The 27,238-nt window shown below is 42.0% G+C and overlaps 1 protein-coding gene across 1 annotated transcript in view; it reads right to left on the bottom strand.

Annotated features, from left to right (window-relative positions):
• The window catches only part of T265_12716 (hypothetical protein), a gene marked incomplete at both ends in the record, with an annotated part of 47,444 nt that extends 20,206 nt beyond the window's left edge, over nucleotides 1–27,238 (bottom strand). Inside the window, one exon of the mRNA XM_009165066.1 lies at nucleotides 27,182–27,238. Coding sequence (XP_009163330.1) covers nucleotides 27,182–27,228 — 47 coding nt within the window. The remainder of the gene's footprint in view (nucleotides 1–27,181) is intronic.

Below are 27,238 nucleotides of genomic sequence, written 5' to 3'. Positions count from 1 at the left end.
TAGACAAATGGATGGATGGATAGGCAGCTACGTGGATTAAATAAAAACATGTAAGCCGGTAAATAGAATTAATAATCTTTCTCTTCCTTATAACAAGATGTCAGTGTGGTCTCAGCACCTGACTGGTTAACGCTAAAAATTTGCAAATCAGGAACGTGAAAAAAGACAACTGGTTAACTGATCGTGCGTGTGCTGGTGCTAAAATTCACAGGGGTAGTGTAGTGACAAATTAAAACGGAACATCCTATTTATTATTCGCATTGGCGAACGTCTGCTTAAAGGCGTCCGATTATGTCTGAAAGATTTTCCGAAAAAATCTGAGTAAGGAGGGCAAGGCACGCGTCATAGAGCAAACACTCAAGATAGCGAACAAGCAGAAAATAACGTCAGAGCGACAGGTGAACGTGGAAACACCGGAAACTCTCGTCCGAAAGTGAGATTCATGTCCTAAAAGAAAGGAAGAGGTACATCTAACCTCGGAAGCGTTAAAAATTTACAGTACATATCTGCGGGACTCGCCAGTATAGTGTCGCAGAAGACGAGGATATACACCATTCAAAACTTCTGAGGTTTCAATAAGGCGAGGTCATTTGAAAGGGAGTGGGGGTTGAAAAGGTTCGAGAATTAGGACAACAACTTACCCTTTAATGAATGTAAAACTGGACAATGTGCGTCGTGTCGTTTTCATTTTTACAACGTAAAATTTCACAGCCGATGACTACAGGCTGATTTTTGTGGATTTTTCGTACAGGATTGCATACAGTACACTTTTTTCTCCCCTCTAGCTCCTCTGAGATGTATGAAGCTAACAATTTCGGTAAGATGTACTTGAATTCGCAAACGAAGCTATCCGTACAAAGGACGTATTGAGCATTTCCTAATAATATTGACTTTACTGTTACGTCAGAACAGAATGGAGAGTAAAATTTCTCAGCGGGACCTTACCGTCTACAGTTCGCAGGAAGCAAACCTGGACAGGCCAGTGTGTTTACTGAAATAGCGTTGGTATGCTGCAACAGACGCGCAGCTCACTTAGGTACCCGAATAAAAGAGCTTTTAACATATGCCCCATCCCGATGGTTCGCCAAAGTTGCTAAGGTTCTTAGGACGCTTAGTTATTCTGGATAGTTTGTACGCGTAGCTCCACAATTTAAAGAAAACAAAACAATGTCTATTTGGGAAGACGTGCGTCTTTGTGAAGCTCTCATTCAAAGGTTATTTGGTTGCTGAAGTGGTTACCAGATAGTTTGGAAGTTGTATTGATCCAAAATGAATGTCCGTTAATCAGTGCTCGCGTTTCAGTTCCATGCCCAGTACTAGCTCCCTTTTGAAGGACGACAAAGTGTTTGTCATGGAGAATACACGAACACAATCCCGTGACCCTGACTGGTGGCCGGAAGAAACCGAGCGTCACATCTGATCAAAACCAATAATGTCATGGACAGTCATATGCAGGGTACAGGCTGGTGAGATCCTCACTCTTAACAGTCACCCAAAAAACTGAAATCCAAGTAAACAAACCAAAACTTTGTGTGCAAAATAACTTCGGAACTTAAGCTGACCAGCGGAAAATGCGCTCTCTCAAAACTTGTTTGACGCCTGACTCCGCTACCAACTGATCCGTGTACCTCCTAATCAAGCCCATGATATTCACACAAAATGTGCATGTGATTTCTGAAATCACTATAAACCTGTGGTGTATTAGTCAAGAGGATCAGTCACAGGATAAACCTTTCTTCGCTACATTCTTTTTCTCACTAATAAAGCTACCGGTATTGTCAAACTCAAAATACAGTTTGTTCAAAACTTCACTGGGGGTGTTAGCTGAGACTTTCGGGGCAACACGCAACTTAGAAACTAAGTATTTGCGCAAGTTGGTTAAAAATATGCCTTTACTGGGTACACACAGACAATTCTGAGAGGGGTTGAAGCGGAAGAATCAATCGTCTTGCAAAGCACACTCATCTGCATGTCAATTTTGTTTTAACTGGAGACTCAACCAAAATCCAGCTGGATCTCGCGTTTATGTTTCGTGTTTCATTCGGTACGAGATTCGCAGGGGTATCGGGGCATTTGGTCTTGAGGGAAACTACTCAAGCTCGAGGAGTTTTCAGCACTTTGTGTACAGTTTCCTTCAAAACAACCAATCGTCTTCAGCGAATGTAGAAGCTAAATTCGCAATACTATTTCAAAATAGCTCTTGCACCGACAGATGCGAAGATGTGATAAACATTTAATGCCAGCATTATCGTGCGTTTGTACGAGTTGTAAGCAAGCAATTGCTTGATTGAAATCTGAAAGTCAACACTAAAAACTGAGGGCATGGCAAGCACATCAAAACAAAATTTGGAAATGTAATATGACGATGGGCTGACAAGCAGAGTTTGCGGGTTCATTTCTGTAAACATGAATCAAGCTATGATAAATGAAGCTGGACTGATTTATAGGATAATCCAAGTCGTTATTCGGCAAAATTCTGATAATTCACTAAGATTACGAACCGATGAATTTTCTTAAACGGTATGTATGATCTATCAAAATGAAGGTTATCTTGAACAATAATGAAGGTAAGGAATCTCCGGTGTCCCCATATCCCAAGAAATTTGGTTTAAGGAAAGTAGTATCAAAAATGGGATCCCCGTGAGCCCGGAAGAATGGTTATTTTTCTCATAATTCAGTGTCCTGATGATTTACATGTAGTTTGAAAGGTTCTCTTATCCGAGATGTCTTCAACCACCGTTGTACTGCGATCGCATTTGAGCCGCTGGACTTTGAAGTGCAGAAAATGAAGAACTGGGCGTTGCCGGCAAGTTACTAACTCCCTGACTTCTATAAATAGAGGTTGGCGTATTAGTTATGGCCTTCACTACCAGGAGTTGACGAACTCGGTATAGTTGAATACGAAAGCATAAGAATTCCTAGTATCACCCCTAAATCAAGTATTCTCACATGTTTCGTTTTGTCAAGTACTTTGACTGATCACATGCTTGATAACACACGCCTCACTCAAACCTTGTGTGATGAAGCTGATAAATAAAATTGTAAACTATTTTCTGGTTCTAACAAGGATCTCGTGATTTCCCAGAAAGTGAGATCAGGAATGCTACTCAACGTGTCATCTACACATTCAACGTGGATACAGAAAACTTAAGGCTTTTAGCCGGAATGGCTGAACTTACTCATAAACCTCTTTTCTGGCAAGACAGCACATTGCTTGCACCCAGTTTTCGCATTTTCGTGTTTTTGTGCCACTTGTTTAAGGTAGTCTTCCTGTCAGATTGTCGAATTGCCCAGGTATTGAACAGAAATAAGTCTGTTTTGTCTATGCGGGGTCCTGTAAATTTGTCAGAAGACGTGTGCTGACCCCTTCCAAGTTAGTGCCAATGGTGACCTATTTTGAATCTCATCTAGCCTGCCGTGGACCAAAGCTTTACCACTGTCAACGCAGCACGCTCCAGGCTGGATCGACGAAGTAGTTCTAAAGACGAACAAAAATGTTACCATTCGCTTCATTCTACTCAGCAATCCACATGGGTTCTTTTGTTCAAATTGTGTTTAGATACTGAACAGGAAGAAGTCCTTCGCTGAGGAGTTGTTTGTCAGAGAAACACCAACTGAACAGTTACAGACTAGTGGACAGGGGAGCAAAACTCTTGAATGAATATTGTTTACCAAAGTGAATATCTATTCTCCTCTTGAGCGCGTCTTCCTGAACTTTCCTGACTGTCTCACTTTTCAACGCGAGGCGGTGGACAGGGGAGCAAAACTCTCATATGAATATTGTTTACCAAAGTGAATATCTATTCTCCTCTTGAGCGCGTCTTCCTGAACTTTCCTGACTGTCTCACTTTTCAAGAGACGCGAGGCGGATTAACGAGAAGATGCTACTCACATGCCTCATCAGTAGTATACACCGTTACACTGGCAAAAGTTATCCTACTGACAGGACAGTCACATGAGATATGACGGAGAAATCGACAAGGCCGAGATTATTGATCACTTGATGCATGAATGAACATGAATAAGTTATGATGTGCAAAGAGTGTTGAACGTAAAAAGCTGACCAACACACGTGATTGAGGCGCCTTAGGCTATTGTCAGTGTCAACTTTTCGGAAGTGGAGCCCTCAGGACGGCGTGGTAACTAAAACAATGTCTTGGACAACCCAGGAATATGAATAAACCCGGCAGTAAGTTATAATAAAACATGCTTTTATAAGATATGTTATTTTTCTTCACTTCAGCCGGATTTGGTGGTGAGCTGGTTGCACTCATTGTCCAGTCGAAACTTAATACCACGGATAGCCAAGAAATTAATTGGTCTCCGGAATTACTTACGCACACTCGGCAAGTAGGCTTGTATTCATTGTCCTCAAAATTTATCGTGACGGTCTCTACTCATGCATTAGGTTCGTTGATATCCCATCCATCCCTACAGGTTCAAAGTGAACTGTATTTCAGGAAGAAAGATTGCTCAAATCTGCGCCCATTATCTGATGCACTTGACAAGTTAAGCCAATTTTAGCTCTGGAGAGGAAACCCGAGTTCCAACAAAATTTTGTGACATACATTATTCTGATTCAGTTTTGAGATTCAGAAACTCAGCTAGAAGGAAGGCAAACTCTGAGTCTAGTGCACTTTGCTGCAAGCCTGAAACACAAGCTGTGATCATTCTGTTCCCGGATGTTTACACAGCCATTTCGCTTAAACTCCACTAAAGTGCATCTCACTGGCGTGACTTTTTTCAGGCCTTCATAGGGAGTCAGAGTCTGCGAAACTCCCGGACATGCATAACTAAACCGTTGGAAGTAGGGAGTCTCGTTCAATTCCCTGAGGGAGAGCCGTGAATTTTTCTTAAGTATTACCGCCGTAACAGATGACTCAGTTTGTAACACAAGATCTCCATTACATTCACTAACACAGCCGTCTCAATCTCGATGCACTGAAGTATGGTCCCTCTCTCCCGTGATTTTAATATACTTTCTTCATCTGACGAATCCACCGAGCCCTAAGCAGTGCCGCAGCATTCGAACAAAACTTGATGTAACCGGCTGACGAGCACGCCACCCTAACACCAACAGTTAGCTTTTGTAATAAACATTTAAGAAGGTTTCACCCCACAGATTAAAAAAGTACTTAAAGTCCCTTTACGATTTTCTTAAATGTTGTGTTTTTCTGCGAGACTTAACTCATTTCATGAGCATCTATAGACGGTGATTATTCACGTCGATTACACACACTACCCACGCATCAGTACACAAACAGTGTTTGTTCACCAAGTTTGAGTTAATCGCGACTCGTGCAACGTTCCATCGATCCGTCGTGACTCGAGTTTTGTTTTCATTTGTACCACTAGCAACCATCAGCCACAAGCTTGGCTACATAAATCAAAGATGACCACAGATGACATCAGTCTGTGATGTTTAAGAATCCATCTCTCTTAGTCACTTCAAGACTGGCAAACACTCAGTATGGATTCACAAATTCCGCTGCGAGTGATACTGCGCCCGAATGTGCTGGTTTACGGGTCCAGATGACAGTATTCTAGACTGAGGCAGTGTGAAACATAACTCTGAGACAACAATGTATGTAATCGAATGTGAACCAAGTTCACTAATGTGAAAACAGTGAACAAAGTCATTGTAGCTTATCGTAGAAAGACAACAGACTTTGATCTGTGGAATACTTCAATAATTCAAGGTGCAAAGGTGAATGGCAATGCCTACGTTCAACCTGATCGATTCCAACACGAATTACTGTACAGTGGTTGGGTAGTTGCTAGGCTCGACCATTTCATTCCTATCGATTCAAACACAGTGCTCCCCAACACAAAAACATCTCGTTTCGTCCGTGAAACCCTAACGACGGTGGTTTTATTGGGAGGGGAGGCTAGGATCAGACCATCGCACGAATAACTTACTAAACGATATTAAAAGGTTTTTTATAATTATGCGGACCGCAAAATGACTAAATTACAAAACCACAAACGGTGGTGATCTCGGGGATCTCAGTGCACCTAGACTTCCGCCCACGTTTTGCTATATCGTTCTCGCCGGGTGCTTTGACTTGTTCCAGCAACTGGCTCCGTGTAAAAGTCCTGTGGTTAAATTATCCGTCAATCAAAGTGCATTTTATTCAAGAACACCTTATTGATAGGACGAGAACGATTATGATACATCGTGATACATCTCTTCAAGTGAATGTCTATCCATGACGAATGCACATCCAGTGAGGAGCAAACCTGGTGTCGAATTACAGAAGTTGACGGCTTTTCGGGGCGCAGGCAAAGGTCAAACCGGTTGGCGCATTCAAATCGCTTTCCAGTACAGGTTCGATGGTCTAAGCTGAGATGTTGAGCCCAAGGTTCCTGGGTAGATATTCTTTGGAGGGCATGTTACCTGACCCTCACCCAACGCACATCAAATCGCTAGGCACCTAATGCACACACGACGCGGAGTTGACCTCAACTCACCCTTCCAGACCTTAGCACACAGTAGGTGTTCTAAGGCTTATTTTAATATCTCCTTCGTTGTTATATTCAGTCGCGTTACTTTGGAAATATGTAAGTATTGTAGGATGCAACGTATTTTATGCGATTTCACGTGCTTTACGGCACAAAAAGTGAATTCATTAAGCAACGTTTTTGTTTTCACCAACTTGTTTAGACTAATCAAGAGATTGTAGTGCAGTGAATAACTTCCGATCGTAGAAATGGAACACAATCAGACGGGTTCTTCACTTTATGCTTTGACTATCGCGAAAAGCGCAATGATAAAGTTCCAACACGATACGCATTTTTTGGCTGAAAACGTCCCGGATCGGAAGTGGCGGCTGACAGGCATATACCATCTCGTTCATTTGCATCCTACCGTATTAGAGGAACATTTAGGGGTACTGGTGAAGAAACACAATCGGTGATAACTGGATTGGGGTTGGGAATCAAATGGATCTTACTCTGCCTGAGTTCTGTACTTTAGACCTAAGACATTCCAGTGATAATCACAGGCCGCCGCATGTTATCTCAGCTGTTCTGAAATCGCTCTCCAACTTTTTGAGAAGTTCATCATTCTGAAGTACGCTTGTGTACTGGAAAAGCTGTCTTTCTCAATGTGTTTCCGGGTACTGGCACGTTTACAAACTTTAGGATAGCCGCAAATCAAGGGGATTAATCCCATCTATATTCACCATGACCTTGCAGCCGACTTGATTACACCCATGCGGTTGTTGCTTGGTTGTATTTGGCAGTTGGTTAGTACTCCCTGACAGAGGCAGGTTTTTCTCAAAAGGAAGTTGGATTTCATTTGGTGTCCAATGAAACTCGTTGGTTCTATACCAAGAAACTACTCATATCGTGAGCAACCAGTACGATAACATAAGCTACTTTGACCACATTTTCATCCTGTATGACTCCAGAAGCGATCAAAAAGCCGATCACATCGCTTCCTTCATCCAGCCACCTGACTTTATTCTGAGATCAATAGCAGGGTATAATACAGTCTCTGTTACGTTTGTGGAACCAGAAGGGAGGCGTCAGTGTCAACAATGATGTTGTTGATGATAATGAGGACTCGGAAGGACAAAGTTATTCAAAGACCCTTAATCCTCTGAAACGCAGGGGATGGCGACCCATTGTTCCAAGTCCAGGGGTTTACCATGGTCAAGATTAAAGATAAGTCTTTTGTCTTCATCCGTTCATTAACTCTTACTTTATTTTTGAATACCGCATAAAATTTTTTCAAGATGACGAACTGTTTTAAAATATCCCCAAAACATAAGTGTTGTGTACAAGGCATACCGGAATACGCATCTGTGATAAACTAACTTGACCAACAAAAGGAACATGATCTATTGTTTCAGAATTTCAAAAATTGACCTTCAATATAAGGGTGCTGTATTCTTTTATTGTGGACAACCAAATCCACGGCGAAGATAAAACGAACGATGGATTTGACGAAATGAGGCCGCAAGAAGCAACTGCGAGTGAATTTTCCTCTGAGAGCAACAATTCACTACCAAAAGAAGCGATCAGTTTATTGATATTAGGTGTAGAGGAATTTAAATGCAACTGGCGACCAGATGTAAGCTTTTGGTTCGTTCTGTTCTTGACTGCAAAAACTTATTCTGTGAACACAGCACTCTGCGGAGTTCAAAACTTTTTCACGTCCATCTAGCAGCTAGCCAAACACAACAAAGCTCACTGACAATGTTGCAGACGTCTGCATTTGTTCAAAAAATACTTGTACCTTCGACGGGTAGACTGTTTAGCGAGACATATTTCGGTAGATTTTTCTAAATCTTAACTTGTGAGGACAAAGCCATGCTCGAAACGAACTGTACTTTTTCCACTGTCAGCCGGACAAAACGTCACTTGCAAGGGGATAGCGACAGACATTCGTGATGATAGCCCAACAGTACAATACCCGGTTTCCGAAGAGGGCACTGACGAATGAAAGCGGTCCAACACAGTCCAACTCACCTATTTTCATGGTCGCCGTAATAGCCGGCAGCCCAGGCCTTCAGTGTTTCAAATTCTCACGGACTTATAATCTAAAATGATCAACTGTAATAGGTCCGATGTTGCATGTTCTGTTGGAACCCAGTCAAACGATGGCGCAGAGGGTGTTGCCAATACATGAATTCTTAGGGAGTTTGAGCAATAGCCGACTGCGTGGCTAAATGTCGGGCTGATGGTGAGCACGATCAATGCATCTGCGTCGTAAAGAAAAATCACTATGACCACATTTGCAGATTTGAACCTATGTGATGACAAAAGAAGCCACAATGCACTTGAAGGAGTCTTGAAAGCATAGGAGGGGTCCCTTCATTTGGAACTGAGCGATTGAGTGTAGATATGCTGGGGTACGAATAGTGGTTATCCAGATGTCTTTGTGCGATACTGATCCTGCGAGTTCGTTAACCACAACAAAATCACAAAGGTCAGTCATACCTCAAGTAATGACGTTGCGAAGAGGTCTGCGGTGATAAAGTACTGCTTGCCGTAACAGGAGTGTAATAAAAGTGAGCTATTTCTTCCGCCTGGCCAGTATCTCCATATTTAAAAAAGAAACGACGCTGTTTCTCCCCTAAGGATGGACGGGTTTGAGAAGTTCAGTGTTCAAAGCCGCACAATCTGATCAGCCATCGGTTAGTTTTGACCGCCAGGGAATCATCCATGACAGCTGAAATATTTTCAGAAATTAGAATTCGAGTACTGCTCAAAAGGCACTTGCAGTGTCTAGCAGCACTAGGTAACAGATTCTCCTGCCCCAGTCTCAGAACTCTCGGCGTAGGTTGAGTCCCGACTACCGTCTGTGACGGAGTTTGACTTGACAGAAAAGTCCCTTTCTCAAGGCCTAAAGCTGAGGAAAGGTTACCTGTGCGCACACGATGCGTTCTGTAAATAAATGTGAGACAAACCCTCAGCAACCTAAATTCTGGACGGTGAGGACGATCCTGGATGTTATTGGAGGGAGAACACCTGCAAAGCTAACTGCTTTTCTTGCAAGATCAATGTAGGGTTACAGGACAGGCCACGCTGCATCAAATGAGACCAACTTAGCTAATCAGGGAAACCTACGGGAGGCTTGCGTTGTTTTTGTCTTCTTCTGGAGCGAAGCAGTCTGAGAAAGTCGACGTAAATACAGAAGCGGATTTGCGTTTACGATCATATGAATCGGAGAATACTGGATCAAGTGAACTTCCTCAACCCGAGAATGAACATCATCCGATTCCGGCTGTCAAGGACTAGTTTCATCAGAGCCTCTGCCCCAAAAACGTCACACACACAAATAAGGAACAGTACACACTCCACGATCGACCGAAGGATTCGTTAGATCTGCATCTCCGAGCTGCTCTCTGTGTTGGGTAAATTCATTTCACAGGATGGCAATGGCTGGGAAACGTTGAAGACTTGACTGGGTAGATTTCGATTGGGACCTACTGACGATTCATGCAACGTGCAGACTTTCAGTAAAAAGCACATGATTCATTGTGCGACCGATATTGCTTGCCACGTGGACTCAGCCAAGAACCAGACACATTCGCTTAATTTTCTGTCGCTGTGAAAATGCCACATCAATAACGAGCCGGATGTGCGAAGGATGAAAAAACGAGGAAACCTCTTAGGGTTTTTTTCTAAGTTTAAAGTTTAAAAATCTTAAAGCAGATGCCAAGTCACAAATCCAAGTAAGAACACATATTCACAAAGTTACTAGAGATAAAACTAGATCAGTCCGAGATTAGGGACAAGATCAATTTGGTGGGAATGACTCATTGAAATCTAACCTGACTCAATGGAGGAAAATTTGGTCTTCTTCAAACTACTCGATATCCAAAAAGTAAAGGACCGAAAGCAGCTCACAACCAAGAAGATAAAGCTTTCGTGGAAAACAATGAGTGGTGTGTCAAGTGGAGTGGACAGCCCCAGTCTCACAAATTTTTTACCGGACTGAAAATCCCGGATACCAGTATCTTAAGCTGTTCGAATGTAAACAATCCGGTGGGTAACGCTGAATACTCCAGCAGCCTAGATGCCTCAGGTTTCAGTTCCACTCATCCAGCCAACAGATCTGAAGTGGATAGCTCCTCTGCCATAACATACAGTAAATCTTGAATTTGATAAAGACCTGCTGTAAATAGGGAGAGCAGTAGTCCGGAAAGGCCTTTCTATAGCAGTTGGAAACACTTAGCAGGATTTCAAGGCTATATGGAGAAAGAGGATCGACAGAAGACGAGTGACTCCCACGGAATCAGTTTTCTATTCACATCAGTCTATACCAAGACTCGTTTTCTGCTTTGCTAACTACTTTTTGGCGCTCTGAAGGAAAACGTTCATGTGAAGCAGTATGATTTTTATGGTGGTCACGAAAAAATCCAAAAGCAATTTTGTAAACGGGAGCAGGTGCTCTGTGGACTGTCTTTTAGACTTTGTCAGAGCCATCGATTCAATCAAATGAGTCGCATTGTGGATCGTTCTACAGTAGTTAAGTTGTCCAGACAAACTTTTAATTCCATCATCACCCTTCACACCTAAATACAAGCACAAGAACAAACTTTTGTAAATGTCTCGACCGAATTCCTAACCAATACCGTCATGAAGCAGGACTATGCTCTTTATCCAGCCCTCTCTGTCCGTTCTTCAACAACTACCTTCACAGAGACAGTGTGCTACTTAGAAGGTGGTATACTAACTGCCTTCAATGCATAGCTCCATTCCCAATCCCCCCACTTGACAGCCCACTGACAGTGCTGGATTTATGCAACAGTTTATCATCTCCCGCCTGCAATTCGCAGCTACCTACTCCCTCCAAACCATCGGTGAACGAAACTGCGGCAGCTACAACCACTGTGCGACGAGTACGCGGCTACTAAGCTGACAGTGATGATGATGGCTGGAGAATTATCTGTTCGATTCATTGGCCAAAACACTGCTGTGTGAGTCAACTCCCTGTATACTGTTGCACTGGGGATTCGACACAGAAAGCCAAGAGGTATATCACCTTGGAAGCACACTATTCACGCAACAGACAATCATAACAGCCTTGAGAAATGATTCTGCTGCAGTCAATCCATTCACATAGAGATGTTGCGCTGTCTTCACTGTCGCATGCCAGGAAGCCATACAGATAATATGTTTTGGTACTTGACCGAGTTCACTTGCATTAACTGCGCGGCGCCCGTAAGGTAAAATGAAATGGTTGGGCCACCTGAAACTCATGGCAGAAGCTTGCATCACAAAACAGCGGTTATTTGCTGAACAGAGATGAAGAACTGGAACGTAAGAATTTGCGGTATTTGGAAGAACTTCAACATCTGTTTAAAGTTTCGGAGGACCAAAACCTGGGGAGTTTAGCCTCATTTTCAAGTGGCTGCCCGTCCAGCATTGTCACCACACGGGATCATTTAGTGCCAGCGTAATGGAGTACATTTGGGCTATCTGTCACTACATTGACGGTACACTTGTGGGTGGCTCTGGATATAAGTTGAGCGATTCTATACAGTAGGGGTGGCGTGTTACCTAAATGACGCCGGTTTTCCCATAAATAACAGATAGCCGATAACGATATCCGTTGTTTTATCGTGTTTAGGCTGGCTGTTGGGTTGCGACAGACGTATGCATGCTCGCCGCCTGACCCTATTTCCTCGAGTTTAATGCGGTGCTAAAGGGTTGATTGTAGCATCCTGTTCGACTCAGTGCAGTAGTTGTCTTTCTGTTATGCGCAGACGTCCTATGGTGTGAACACTTTATCGGTAAATCCCATTCAGACGTCGCCCGTTCATTTGCATTGAGCTGATAGCAGGGAAGCATCGTTTGTATCATCTACTACTAATGTCCGATACTTACTAAGCGTATGTTCTTAAAACCTCGCTTGTATAATCAGAATTTCACCAGTCTTTGTGTGCATAATATGAAGAAATTTTTGGAGCTTTTGGGCTGCATAGAGAAAACGTGGAAACAAACTGATCATAGCCGGACGCCTTGCATAAACTTCCGATGCTCATCACGATTTCCAGCTACAGCTCATGCGCTATCCTCGGTTTCTTCTTGTACCCGTTTAATGGACAATCAGTCCGACAGTTGACTTTTGCCGGATTATGTATGCTCCGGACACTTGCAACCTGACATTGCTTGATTCAGTCACCAAAAGGGCTCCGGGATAGGCAGGACGGAATTCTATTGTTTCCAGATAAACGAAGGCTGGAAGAACGGTGGTGTGTAAGTGTCCAAAATAAGGTTAAATAACTAATATAGCGCCTGTGGAATTCTTAAGTTACTTACCGATTCCGATCCTAGAGTCGAGCTTTCAGTTTCTGCGTAAACAACAGACAGAATTTTGTTCTTCCGATGTCCGTGTTTTGTCCATACTGTGCGCTATACCAAGCTCTGGATGATTCGGTTGATAAGGTGCACAATTACCAACCGAAAGGTTTGTAGTATAAACCCAACCCCGGCGTGTCGACTGCTCTTGCTCGTCTTGGGCAACCTGTTAGAATCACAGCCCTCATGCTTCTACCACATAACATGGAATATGGGCCACAAACGGTGATATGGCTGCAACATTCTTTGTCTTTTGTTTATTTATTTTGTATCACATTGAGTACTGCACGTCACACATCATACAGTAGTCCATCGCTTAGCATCCACAAAGATTCCGTTCGTTTAACTGTATGACGTCACCGCTTTTCATACTGGTTTCAGGTGCGAATATTTACGGCGTGCAGGGGGTTCAGCCATTAATCGTTTCAGATAAATCAACGGGAACCACTGCCATGTACCGCGTAATCCAGATGTCCTACACAGTTATTCAGATTTTGTGGTGACTACTCAGTTTACTGGGGCCACATGTAATTCAGTATGTGGGGACGCTAAGACTATGTTCAGTCTTGGCTACTACTTAAACGTAGGCCTGTCCCCTTTACTAAGTCATCTAAGTAGGCTTACTACAGAGTGGATGTTGATTTGCGTGGTTTAGGCGGGTACAAATCCAGTTCATTCGAGTTGTACGACTTAAGTGACAGTATTCACCGCAAATCATTTTTATCCAGCCAATAGACACACCCATCTCAGACAAAACATGGTAAGAATAAGGTATGGCCCTTGAAGAAACCCTACTTGTAAGGTTGCTGAAAATTCTTTGTTAGCATACGAGCAGTTTCGCTTCGCCTGGGACTTAGTATAAACGAGCGATTCAGACGAAATTCACTTGAACTGTCCGCTATAACCACTTTAGTCTGCAACTGAATTCACGTCTCAAATAATTCCCTTGTTTCTATTCAAGTACACAAGCAATATCATTTTTCAGTGGGTTTGGTGAAGTCTGCAGTATCCATTTTTCAAATGATGGCAAGACAAGAGCTACCTGGAGTTACAGGAGAAAACAAACGAGGTTTTGCCGTGAATTGCATCAATCAGCCAGAAGAAAAAGCATTTAGATGCCGGATAGCCCCTTGCTGGGACGATTATTGCAGGAGTGGTGAAGAAATAATATATCCCTACGCATGATTATATTGAAGTTGGCTAGCACTATGCGTAGAGTCAATGATTTAACTTTGTGCTACTTCAAAAAAACGTTGGTTCGGCCATGATGTCAGGCACCAAACTGACCGGAGATTGTCTAGCCTTACTTACCTTTTTAACTTCATAGGATTATTGGATCACACTGCTGTCTTGTGATGTGCTGTTGTACACTCTAAAAAGCCTGGGGTCTCCAGGCGGCATTACAGTGGGAACCACCGCGTTACAACGGAAAACGTCCCGGATAATTGCCAGAAGCAACATAGACAAATATTTATATTGTGGCGATTTTCAGTGCCAGCGTCGGTTGCACTATACAGAGGGAGACGGAACGACAGCAACGTGTCGGAAGTCGGGCCTGCAGAGCCTTGAAAGTATTCCCCGAAGATGAGAAAAATATAAACCAACTGACTCTGCAGTGGGTAACTGAAGGTGCCGAGAATTCAAGAGATACTAAAGACGAGGTTGAACCAAATGTAAACTGATTTGTAGATGGGAAGACGAGTAGTTCGCCTTATATTACTATTACACTCTAATTTTGAACTTGCGAATTTTATAGACATTCTAGCATTCCAAATTCACGTAGTCCATTGGACTAGCCCAACTCTAATTCCGGACAAGCGCAAAGCAACAGAGGTCAGCAGTGGAACCAATCAAGCGCCAGGCATGAGATCGCCTGACTCATCCGCTCCTCATCTGAGCTAATCCCATAGTGGTCCACCAGCATCATGCTACTACTGTTTGTAGAGTAGAAATCGTCGATATTCTAATGAAAGGCAACAAGGAGCTTGTGGAAAGCGGCCTCTATCAGAGACAGTATTTCTCACCATCAAATATGCGATCTGATTGGAAATCCTCATAAGGGCTTAAAACGCCCTTGATGCTTGTCAAGTCTGATGCGACGATTTTTCCTGGGTCATCTGGGCTGTGTTAAAAAAAGCAGTTATTTGGATGTTCTGATAGAAACTACAGGTGCAATTTTGTTTTGTTGCGAGAACACAGCTGATGGCTTTGTAGCGTAGACACAGTAGTCATGATTTTATGCACAAAATCATTGAATTCTTTTTTGAAAATGGGAAAAACCATGTAACTCTTTCTGGATGAGATTTATGTAAAAATTCTTGAGAATTTTCGTGAAGAACGCACCACTGTCCCATTACTCACAAAGTTCAGTTTTAGTAGCTGAAGAAGGCTGCCGAACGGTATTTTGGGTGTGTGAAACAAATCCAGCAAGACTCCATAAAGAACTCGAATCATTCGGAGTTAGAAATTTATAGTTATATACCACTCGCTGTGGTGATTCGCAACAAAATAGCAGAATGCAACTCAGGTCCCGTTTTAGACCAGTTCGGGAGATGTTGCTGAGCGTCCTCATCATGTTGAATGTACTTCATAGCTGCCTCTAGACTAACCACTTATTCTAGGTTTGTGCCGTCTTTGGTGTTGTAATTGAACCCTCTGATTAGAACATTCTGTTCTGCTTCTGTGAGCTGTCTGTTGGAGAGGGTCATTAACCAAGCATCCTGGTTGTCGTCCTTTTCTCCGTTACCAACTAACCCAACGAATTTGCTTTCACGACAGGTTTTCTTGTGTTTTTCTTCGGCGGACCTGGCTTATTGCTCTCTTGCAATGCTGATTCGTTGTAGAAATTTGGGTCCCAGTGTCCTGACACAGGTTGCCTACTGTTAACTGACTATTCTCTTGTACTTCCTAATGCGATTGTATGCATCTGTGATCATTAGCCGGACAATCCGCCTGCCATTCTCTCTGACCAACAGCATAGCGACAAAGAGGCATAGCAAATTCTCATTCGTCTCCGTGCGCCAAGATTAAGATGGACACAAATTCGACTGGTGGATCATTCTCATAGTGGCTCAAGCGAGAACAAAGTAAGAATTCATGAAGGCATGGCACTCCACTGAGAAAGCCATCAAAAAACACATCAATACTACTACTTTAACGGTGATACCACTGATGGGGGTAGTATTTCTTCTCGTAAATCCGCTTTGGGTCTCTTGGAAAGTTCGATCTGACCTTCGTTATAATGATATATATGTATATATCTCCCACACAAGTTATAGTCGTGGAAAATTGGAATTGTCGTTTCAATGAGAATAATCAGTCTAATTAGGCTTTGATGTAAACACCCGCGAAACGATTAGATATGGTATCTTTCTTGGTGTAACGGCGATACTACTGATGGGGAGGCATGTAAGTAGTATGTTTTCCTCGTAAATCCACACTGCATCTCTTGAAAAGTGAGGTCTATTGCGGAATTTGTGGAATCGATTTGTAGCATTCGCTTGGATTTGAGCAACAGTCAACGAATATCCAGGAAAGTTTAGAAAGACGCGTTTAAGGAGAAGATGGATATTCAGTTTTTTGTAAACAAGATGCATATGAGAGTTTTGCTCCCTGTCTAGTAGTTTGTAACTGCTCACTTGGCATTTTCAGCGAAAGCCTTATTCCCTTCACTACTACCACCGCCAGAGAAAAGGTATATGCCAACCAAACAATCAAATGACGGGATATGAAACATGTATCAAACCATATAAACGCAACCAGGCACAGAGTAAGCACCCGCTCAACTGGGCACTGACGATGTTTCCTCGTCTGGGGACAAAACATTTGCAAGTCAGTAGCCAAGCTCGGCGAAAAGATCAAGGATCACCTGATCGACCATTAGTAAACACCCCAGAGCTATCTATATTTAACACATTAACTGTTGTTGAATTGCCAAGCTTGAAACCATTTCTGTCTCCTGGCGTACGTCACCTCATGGAAGAACCAAAAGTATGACTCTCTAGATGTCATGTTAACAAAATTCCCGGCCGCAAGGTGGAGCGTATTTCGGTATACAGATGATTTATCTAACTTGTAAGTTCGTGGGTCAAAGATAGAAGCTTAGACAGAGGTTGATGAGAACAGTGTAAAGAATTAAACGATAAATGCTTGCACTTATTAACGTAGGCTTTTTAGTGAAGAAACCGTAGCCATGAGGAAATAGAGTGAACTTTAGTGCTTACCGTAAACTTAGCCTCTGCTTTTTCCAGTGGAATACACTATTTATGGAGTTGATGAATGATAACATGAAAAAGGGTTCCACTTGGGATGCAATTTAGCCTTTAGTTAAGATAAGATCGACTCAACAATCATTGTTTATTTTGTTATCGCAGAGAACAGAAATTCCTCGTCCTGCTTTATGGCTTGTGAACGGTCCAGGGTTGTATGAAACCGGAAATTGAAGGTCTACAATTTGGTGTGACTGTTATATTTGCCAGTAACTTGCGTTGGTAAAGTTCTTCTAACCTGACAAATGTTTATCGCAACAGAGTTTTGAAATTCATTGACGAAATATTTATAGGTGTCCCTTTTGAGCATTCTAAATTGACGCATTCATTTTTCAGCAGTCAGCCAAAGCTGATTGTTACCAGGTGAATCGGAATAAACTTCATGTGTCTCAAAGCCCTACGATGCACTTTGAACTGAATGCACTTAAATCCGTGGAAAATTCTTGGCGCTTGTGGCAATTGCTGCCACTTCTCATTCATCTGTTTTCGACCAAAATATAGGTCAATAAACAACGTGATTTCATCACAAATGCTTTATATTCGACTTGGGAATAACTGCCGGAAAACTATCTTGAATTGTGCTTTTAAGCCTGTCAGCATGTAGAATAACTTTGTTATCACTATCACTGCAATTAGTGATGGTACTAGTGAATCAATATCACCTATCTCATTCTCCCCAGTCTTTCATCTCATCACGTTACCTGACTTTTATGACGGTTAAGTAGCAGTTTTTTAGGAAAGAGAACATGGATGGAAGAGATAAGATTGCAATGTAACCACGGTGCAAACAAGCACGGTAACGCATGGCGTGCACTGGCGGGATGGGAACGATGTGTCTCGTAATTTTTGGTGAGTTTCTGATCCACATTTGAGGTAATTTGATCAAGATGTTTTGTCTCTAACACCAAGCACTTTGATAATTTGTTAAAGTATCCAAACACGCCTCAGCAAGCACCAGGGGTCGACGCTGACCATGAATTAGGGACACCAACTGTAGATAACAAAGAGTAAGCTGTTGACAAAAACTGATTCATGGATGGTGAACAACTTGAAGTTAACTGTGGAGATGTTAATTAGAAAGTTCGCACTTCCAAGACACTCGTGTAATTTTACTTAGGCGCCTTAGTTGGAGTATCTTTGTTCAGGTTATCCAAAACTCACATTCACAGTCGAATTTAGGTTTAAATTAGTGGCGTCTAGGAAATTCCAAATCCTTTTACCAGTACTGAGACCAACTTTGACTCAATGCACGTCCGCCGACCCGTTTTGGAATACGAACGAGAAATCTCGGTTCAGCTTAAGGAAAGTTTGGATTCTGAAGGTTGTTGGTCATTTCAAAGGGGGTGCTTTCATTAAATACAATCGGGAGGAGGTAAAGTTACATGGGTGTTAATTAGATTGTATTTTCTCCGACTACTTACTGAATGTATGGTTATAAGTTATTAATCTTTGGGTATCCACACTGCGCTACTTGCCGATGGCAGCTTGTTTTGTACGAAAATGCTGAGTTTGAGATTAGACGAGTAAACCTCGCCGAAGAAGTCGACCCTTAACGTTCAACTGGAGTTTATATTCTTCGGCAACTCTCCGTCAAGTATCTGATAGCCTATCTAATAGACGTCCTGTTGATAGCGTTGCATGTGGTAAGTGTCATATTTGTTTCAGTACATTCTTTGATATTTCGAATGATATTTATCTATATCTGATATTTATCTTTATCCCGGGAGAGTGAATCAGGTTTCAACTTTATCTTGCTTAATACGCTTACTGGCCGACTGAGAGTTGTGAACGCACGTGCGGGAATCAGCCTTATCATTCCAGTAGCTTGTCTATCCAAATGACCAACTTGTGAATGAAGATGTAGGAGAGGGAGTTATGTAAGCCAACAGAAAACTAGAAAAAATAGTTATTTACATGACAACCAATAGATCGGAGCAACTTAATAAGAAGCTCTGATGTGTCTGCATTTTAAAAGTTAACCTATACCAAACACTATCAAGTGGAATTTTCAAGTCGAACTTAAGGTTCACTTACAGAGGCACTGAATGGTGCCTGGTCTCAACAACCAATGGATGTTTTGCTGTCTCCCACAGTATCAGTGAACGTTCTGTCACCTTTGTCATCTACGGGTTCACGTGCTCGTGTAAGCCAACAGAAAACTAGAAAAAATAGTTATTTACATGACAACCAATAGACCGGAGCAATTTAAAAAGAAGTTCTGGTGTGTCTGCATTTTAAAAGTTAACCTATACCAAACACTATCAAGTGGAATTTTCAAGTCGAACTTAAGGTTCACTTACAGAGGCACTGAATGGTGCCTGGTCTCAATAACCGATGGATTTTTTGCTGTCGCCCACAATATCAGTGAACGTTCTGCCACCTTTGTCATTTACGGGTTCACGTGCTTCTGCTTTGACGCCTCCATTTGCAAAATTTGTCTTTTGTGACCAGTGCTTTCGATAATTTTCTTCTATAAAATGTCACGAACACTAATCTAAATGATGTTATAGAAAAGGCTTAGTTAATCAACTCCAACAGATGTCACACAGCACACAATCTGATCGACTTCACCGAGTACGATTCGCTGTAAAGTCATCGACGTCTTTTTCAAAGCATTTCAAGGCACATTCCAAACCTGTCACCACACACCTCGCAGCGCAACACCACCGGAGGTCCGAGTAAGTTGAATTCAATCGATTTTCGTCCCCAAATCTGGTTGATTCTACTCAGGCTTTTGTCATGTTCTTATGTAATCTAAGCAAGGAACTGTTATTTTTCCGTGAAGCAGACACCTCGCAGCGCAACACCACCGGAGGTCAGACTAAGTTGGATTCAATCGATTTTCGTCTCCAAATCTAGTTGATTCTATTCAGGCTTTTGCCATGTTCTTATGTAATCTAAGCAAGAAACTGTTATTTTTCCTTGAAGCAATGTTGATCAGGGCATAAGAAATCCAAATAGTTTGCAAACAATTAGTACGTTTGGAGCCGAACAGAAACTATCTCCCCCAACAGAGAGACATTGTTAGCTCATCCACACTCTGCCTGTTGTAACTAACTACCGGAAGCATTAAATCTCCGATTGATGAAATGAACTGTTGGCAGTGGTAGGATATTTGGCAGTTGTCAATCGAAATATTGTCCTCTAAGTAAGACAAATCCGTGCTAAAAAGCCAAGAAACACTGTACATATATGTCACCCTTTTTCAGTCTCATCAACAGTATGCATTCCAGAGAAATCAATGGAGTTTCAAACCCGCGACTTTCCGGCTACTAGTATGAACACTTAACAGGTGAAGAATGAGCAGCTGTCCAGCAGTGTACTTAACCCCGCATATGGAAGTTTGATAGTTACATCTCGTTTTTTGGCTCATTTGATGGAACGAATCACACAGCTTAGCGTTTCGAAATTCTAAAGTGAAATAAGATTTACGTGTCTTCACTGAAAAGCTCGAGATTTTTGGAGCCACTGGCATCAAATGCCTCGTTTTACGTACAGATATGTGTGGTCAATCGGCTGTCAGATCAAGGTATCTGTCGTAGTTTGTTCATTTGATCTGAAGTAACGAGCACACGTCCTCACAGCGCGCGATCTCGAGGTCGCTGTTGGAATTTGAACAAAATCACCACACATATTCAGTGGAAAGGCTTTTTCACTGGATAGTAAAACGTGTGCCTGACTTTTGGTTTGTGTATACACCTGTGATGCTGCCCCCTTTCTCTCTCAGTGGTGATCATTTCACTAGTTTTCAAAATATCGAAGGATCAAAGCTCACATTTCTAAGAGATCACGTTTAGGTTGGGTTGGATACGAATTACAAATCAATGTCGAGTCGTTTCTAAGGCAAATGGAACACCATAGTAACTTCATAGTTTGGTTGTCTGTCTGTTGCTTGACAGTGGAACATCGGTGTTACGGCAGTGAAGCACCCGTGTTGAACACCGATGTCATGTTGTCGATGATGATGTTGACTTTTACTTGACCGTCATTAAGCATGCATGCGGATAACTGGTAACTTTTGGAAAAATGTAGACGCCAGCTGTGGTTTGCCAAAGTTCGAGCACATTGGAAACCTCGGAATTTAGCCTTCATCCCTTTCAGCCGAAGGGCTGAGAACAAATGTAGACAAAAGGTTATTCGGGTCTCGACCCTTAGGTTCATTTGAGATAGCGGTACGCTCACTGCTTACGGAACCAACCACCAGTTTAGCCGGATCTTGAAATAATTTGGAGGTTATTCTAGTGGCTGTTTGAAGGTATAGAAATACCGGCGTCATCAAAAGTGGGATTTAACGTTTTCACGTGCCTACAATGTTCTACTTTCCATTACTGTGAGAAAATAAGTGAAATTACCATTTCCTGAGTAGCCTGCTCGAACCCACACTTTTCTCACTGCAGACGCTTCTTGCAGAACTTACTTGTAAACAAAAAAAACTGTTGGGCGAATCATATGCTATTTATTTGACGGGATTTAACGTTTTCACGTGCCTACAATGTTCTACTTTCCATTACTGTGAGAAAATAAGTGAAATTACCATTTCCTGAGTAGCCTGCTCGAACCCACACTTTTCTCACTGCAGACGCTTCTTGCAGAACTTACTTGTAAACAAAAAAAAACTGTTGGGCGAATCACTTTTATGCTATTTGACTCAATAACTGTGATCGGGTTTGGAAATTTTCGAGGTTCCTAGAATGCGGTTTAGTGTGTTGTTTTTGCTTTCAACGTTTTGCTTGGATAAAGAATGAGACTCTGAAAATACCGTCACTTTTCAATATGTTCATCAACAGAAACATGAATCTGAGACTGAGTAGGTTGGCTCTCTCGTAGGGCAATTTTCGCAGCCAGAATTGATTATTTTGATCACGGAGCTGGTGGGTTTCTTAAAACTATGTGCTGTGTTGTTCATCTTGCCGAAAGCTGGAATGAGTTATTCAGTCTTCCGATAATAAGGGCATTTGCACGAGCGATTTTGCGGATAGTGTTGAAGTAATGACTTGTTTTGATCCATACAAAGCACTGCTCAGAGAGACTCAGGGAAATATGACCGCGCCTGTCAAACACAGCTGATGAACTCGAACGATTAGTGAAAGCGCACCGGGTCGGGTTTGGGAAGTGGTCATAGTAACGAACGTTTCTCAAGTTTGTTGCAGATAAGCTTGTTAACTTCAGTTCCTCCAAGATGGCTGAACCTGACCTAGGATGCGACAATACCATATATTCGAACTGTACCGCTTTGGATTTATGTCAGTACCGTGTACATTTTTACACTAAATGGAGACTCACCTGCTACTTCGAGTCCAGCAATTTTGCAATAAACGTGCGACACAAACTGATTGACAAACTCGAAACCAAACGCAACGTCCGAATTTTTTTGCCCATCGTGCACCAGAATTCATGTCTTTTAAGCCCGACCAAAGTGCATGATGAATCAAATTTCCGGGTTTAAAATGAACGCAAAATTCGAAATGATCTAACTGTCTTGGGGTACCTGTGCCAATCGGGGGGACATTTTACGCCAAATAAGAAACAAAGCCGCGACCACAATGGTGACAGACATTTTCATACAGTACTTAATCCCATTTTCCACCCCCATCTAACTAACCATATAATACTTCCAAAGTCACTGAATGTCATTCTTGTGGGGATAAAGCTGAGCCACTCAAACGTTTCAGGGAAAACACCGTTCTAAGTTATTTTACGATGACCTCCACTTCTTTTGCTATTATTTCTGTTATTTAAAGGGGGCTTGATATAATAACTTCATGTATAACGTGTCTGATATTTCCGTATGATGCTGGTTTCGTCAGTACAGAAGATTTTCTATTCATCATGGCTACAGATTGGCACGGAAAACCTTTAGAGAACGCCCGTGAAAACATTTTTATTGTCTTAGTTGAGTGATGTTGATTTAAATGAGAGTAAGGTAACATTCTTTGGTCATACCCTTGTTTCTACAAATGGAATGAAAGTTCCCTTTACTGGTTGCTGGGTTCTTACGATCTTTTAAATATTGAGTACAAGTGTTCACGCATGTACACAAGTAGTAAATAGGTAGGGAAAAAACTACCCAAACACAACCGGGACGAATGCACCGGAGAATGCAAGCCAACTCGGTTCTCAGAGGTGAAATCTTTAAAATTTCACACTCATAAAACGGGAATACAACCTTCTAAGAAGAAGGGAGCGGACGTCAATAATCCTTAGTAGATGATGTGTTAGACAGCTTTGTAGGAAGTGGAAGAGATCGTAAAATATTGCGACAAAATTCTGGAAAGCTTTGATATACCGATTCATCAAGGTCTAATTAGAGAAAATGGGTGATGGCTTGCCGCAAAAGGGCAGAATTCTTCTCCACAACGACATCAAATTCCAACAGTTCACAAAAACCTCGGGTGGCCAACAGAGTATCATAGACAGGGACGTGGCATTAACGAAGGTTTCGCTTAAAGAAATGCAGACAAGTGGAGCACACAGCCATCTGTTAAAACTTTTTGCAGTCTAACCTTCAGGAATAGGATATCTGCATCGTCACACCAGGACAGAATGGAGGATGAGTTAACCTTGAGTCGTCTATTACATCTTACTTGAGCTAAGCGACAACCGTCGACAATGGTTTGAGAACGTAGTGGTCGCAACTCATTCAGATGCTGACCGCTTCGGAGTGTAAACAAAGTCTCGAGGAGATTGCCTGAATTTAGATTGTGAGAAGTGCTTTGAGATTAACAATTATTCCCTGCTGGAACAGCTTAGAATCTGCGGCTAAAGAACAGGCCTCGTCCCGGTTGAAGCCGTCAGCAAATTTTGTCACCTAGCTTGAGTTGTCCAGATGTAAAGAATTGTTATAAAAGGTAAGAAGAAAAGGTTTCAGAACAACATTCCTAGGCATATCGTGATTCGCTTGCAATCATATTTGTTCTTTTGCCACCAATACGTACATGTTGCTTGGGTCCAGTGAAATAGTCGCATAAAAGTGATTGAAGAGCACATCAGTCCTTTACAGATTTTGGATTAGGTAAATCAACTGAACTACTGAAAACCTAGGAAAACAAACACCAATGTGTTTCCTTGGGTTATCCAGACTTCTCAAAATCTGATGAGTTGAGGGGGCAGCAGCTGTTCATTCAGGTTTGTAAGCAAACGGATATAAATCCTTAGAGGTACCCAGGGAGGTGTTCATTTTAGTGAGTAACAGCCTGCCTAGCTACCTAGAGGAATATAAATTTATGAATCTGTACGTCATCTTTGGTAATCCTGAGGGGGTCTCTCATTGTGGACCTTATTCTGAGAACCCTCGATTATCTAGTGATATATGGCTCTGTGAAGACACAAGAGAGGAGACGCCAGACATGAACAAAAATTTTGGTAGCATGGTGCTTCCAAAACGAGGGAGGTTAACCGGCTTTAAATGCGCGGAAGTTTTTCAATTAGTTTCACAAGCGCTGACTCTTGCATTTACAAACTCCGACGCATCTCGGAATAAATGTGTCTAAGCCATTAAAGTCACTGTTTTTGGCAACAGATCAGCTATTTGTCTAACCGACAGCGCTTTTGCGATGCGACAGAGCATTTCTAGCCTTCCACGTAAATGATTCATTCGACCGCAAGGAGAAATCTCAGTAAAATCCGCTCTGTTTACAAATCATGGTTTCAGTAAGAATGTACTAGTGTCTTGTCATTGTTTTTCCCTATACTTGTGTGTTGTTTCCTCATGGCGAGAAATTTACTTGAGTACAGGTTTTGTGGACAACTAAAATTGATAAGTACAATCTCTATATACCAAACCAGGAATATTGGGACAAGGCAGTTGGTCCAACTTGGAAAATTCCTGAAAGATGCACTTCCAAGGCTAATTCCGATTAGTCTTTGTGGCGCGGGTGATCATCCGCTTTGCTGGCACATGATAAATCCAAGACACCCTTTTAATTATTGGACGCTGAGGAACAAAACCAAATGTACACCATTTGACTTTATAATGACTGGCCTTAACCGGAATTGCATTTTACATGCTCCGTGCGCTTAGGATGATTAACTAACATCACTCTAGACTACTGATATTATTCTAGCATCCATTTGCGAATTTTTTGAGCGTAAGGGAATCGGAAACAATGATGGATGATAACTGCAGGGGTATAGCTTCTCTGAAGATGCTCTCGATCACAGAGCTAGTAATGGAATTTCTCAAGAGACCAAATGGTTCATTGTCAGCTAATTCAGTCTTACAATAAACCAAACTGGTCCGTCCAAAAAGCTTGAAGAGGAATGTCCACTCTAGGTGAGGATGTGTTTTTATGGAGACTTAAAACCAACCTCAGTACGGAAACCGTCGATAGACCAATTTCTGGGAGATTCTAACCACAAATATGTACCGTGTCTAGGTCGGTTAAATTTGATTTCATGGAAAAACCTTCATGATCTACTTTCAGGCATCAAAAACAGGGAGCTTGTTATGTTTTTCAATGGGACACATGTCATGTATGTTACTTCTCTTGCCAATGGTGTAGTTGCTGAGCTGAGAAAACGGACGGCCAACGTCACAACCGGAGCTATCAATATTCTTTACTAGTGTTATCTGTCCAATAACATTATCACTGAGAGTATATGATATCAGAGGCGAATCACTCGCTGTAGAAGTGATCCTGGGTATCAGTCTCTATGGCAACCTTGATTTTACTAGAATCGCATTATGGACAGAGCATGAAACATTCTTCTAAATAACGGCATATAATGATGTCCACTCTCCATGCCGTATTACTGAAGTACGTTATGACTCTCCACAAAAAATCGCTGTTTTTTCGGATCATGCAAGCCTCCCTTGACGCGGTGACTTGCTTAGGAGAGGTTATCCATTTTTAGTCCTTGCATTTTGTCCCTCCTCAGAAGAAGGACTAAAATAGTTATCCACATTTTAGAATCATGTTTTTGAACACCGAGAGACCCCAGGAAAAAAGCTCAGTGGTAATGCAATTGACAAAGCGCAGAATATAAGATTAATGCGTTTTCTCCCTTTATCTGCAAGAGGACCGTAATTTGGTAGACGTATAAGGCTACCTCTTTTGCGCGACAGAGCTTGGTTTTTTTAAAAAAAAGTAGGAGAAATCTCAAAGGACCACACCAAACTACTCCTAGCCTGAAATTGGCTCTTTCTTTGACGTTTTTCGGTGGGTTGCATCGGTCAGGTATCAAACCATTTTATGTCACAATTTCACGCAGTTTCCGTAAGATAATTTTTGGAAAATTCGTGGAGTGGCCATTGCGAGTTGTCTGAAGGACAACACGAAGGAGACTGTATCAGTTGAGCGCACATAGAAAAGAAATTTTATTCACGCATACAAACCGAGCTTGCTCGCACCTCTGCTTTGAAGTTAAAAGTATCTGGGCTTTCCTGTCATCAATTACGGTACTTGATATTTCACATCAATAATTTTATCGAGACATCTCCGACATAATAGTGCCAAGTTGGTCATAGGGGATTTGCAATATCTAACAATTGGTTGGACTTAAACAGAGATGAAAATTAAACTCCGTACGCCAGCACAACAGCTCGTATTGGGAAACGAAATGAACGGTTCAGTTATGGGAAGCAGGAGTGACTACAACTCGTGGTCGAGGAGTCCACCACAGACGCATACTTATGGAGACTGAAACTAAACCAATTTTTTGGAAATTAAAGAAATTAGTTTGCCGCATAGACCAAAGGGAAGCGAGGTCGATCTAGTGTCATCGAAGAACTCTTCTCAAGGCCATTAATGACAGTTTTCCCTTGGAATTTTATCAAAATCATCAACTTCTAAGCTGAAGATTGGTGTTTAGACAGGAAATTTGAGTGACTTTGGGCATTCACTGAACTGTTCAGTCACGCTGTAAACGTTTAATTCCCAATCAGTGTCTTGAGTTCAAATGGTTTGTCCATAAACATAAAACATTAAAGTTAATTTTGAACTTCCAAATTACTCACAATGAAGTGTTGTGTAAAAGAAAAAAAAACTAAGTCCATTTGCCCTTTGTTTGAACACCGTCACATATCTCCCCTTCCCTGATTAGGTAAACGATGAGCCTGATTCAAAACTTTCACTCCTTTAACAGTCGCATTGACTTACTCATTATGGGCGTTTATCGCATCCTCATTTAACCGTCGATCATACATTCTAGTTCGG

The sequence above is a fragment of the Opisthorchis viverrini genome, assembly GCF_000715545.1.
Source record: "Opisthorchis viverrini unplaced genomic scaffold opera_v5_11, whole genome shotgun sequence".
Classification (NCBI taxonomy): Eukaryota; Metazoa; Platyhelminthes; class Trematoda; order Opisthorchiida; family Opisthorchiidae; genus Opisthorchis; species Opisthorchis viverrini.
The sequence above is the reverse complement of the archived record's forward strand: the minus strand, read 5'-3'. Positions and strand labels throughout refer to the sequence as shown.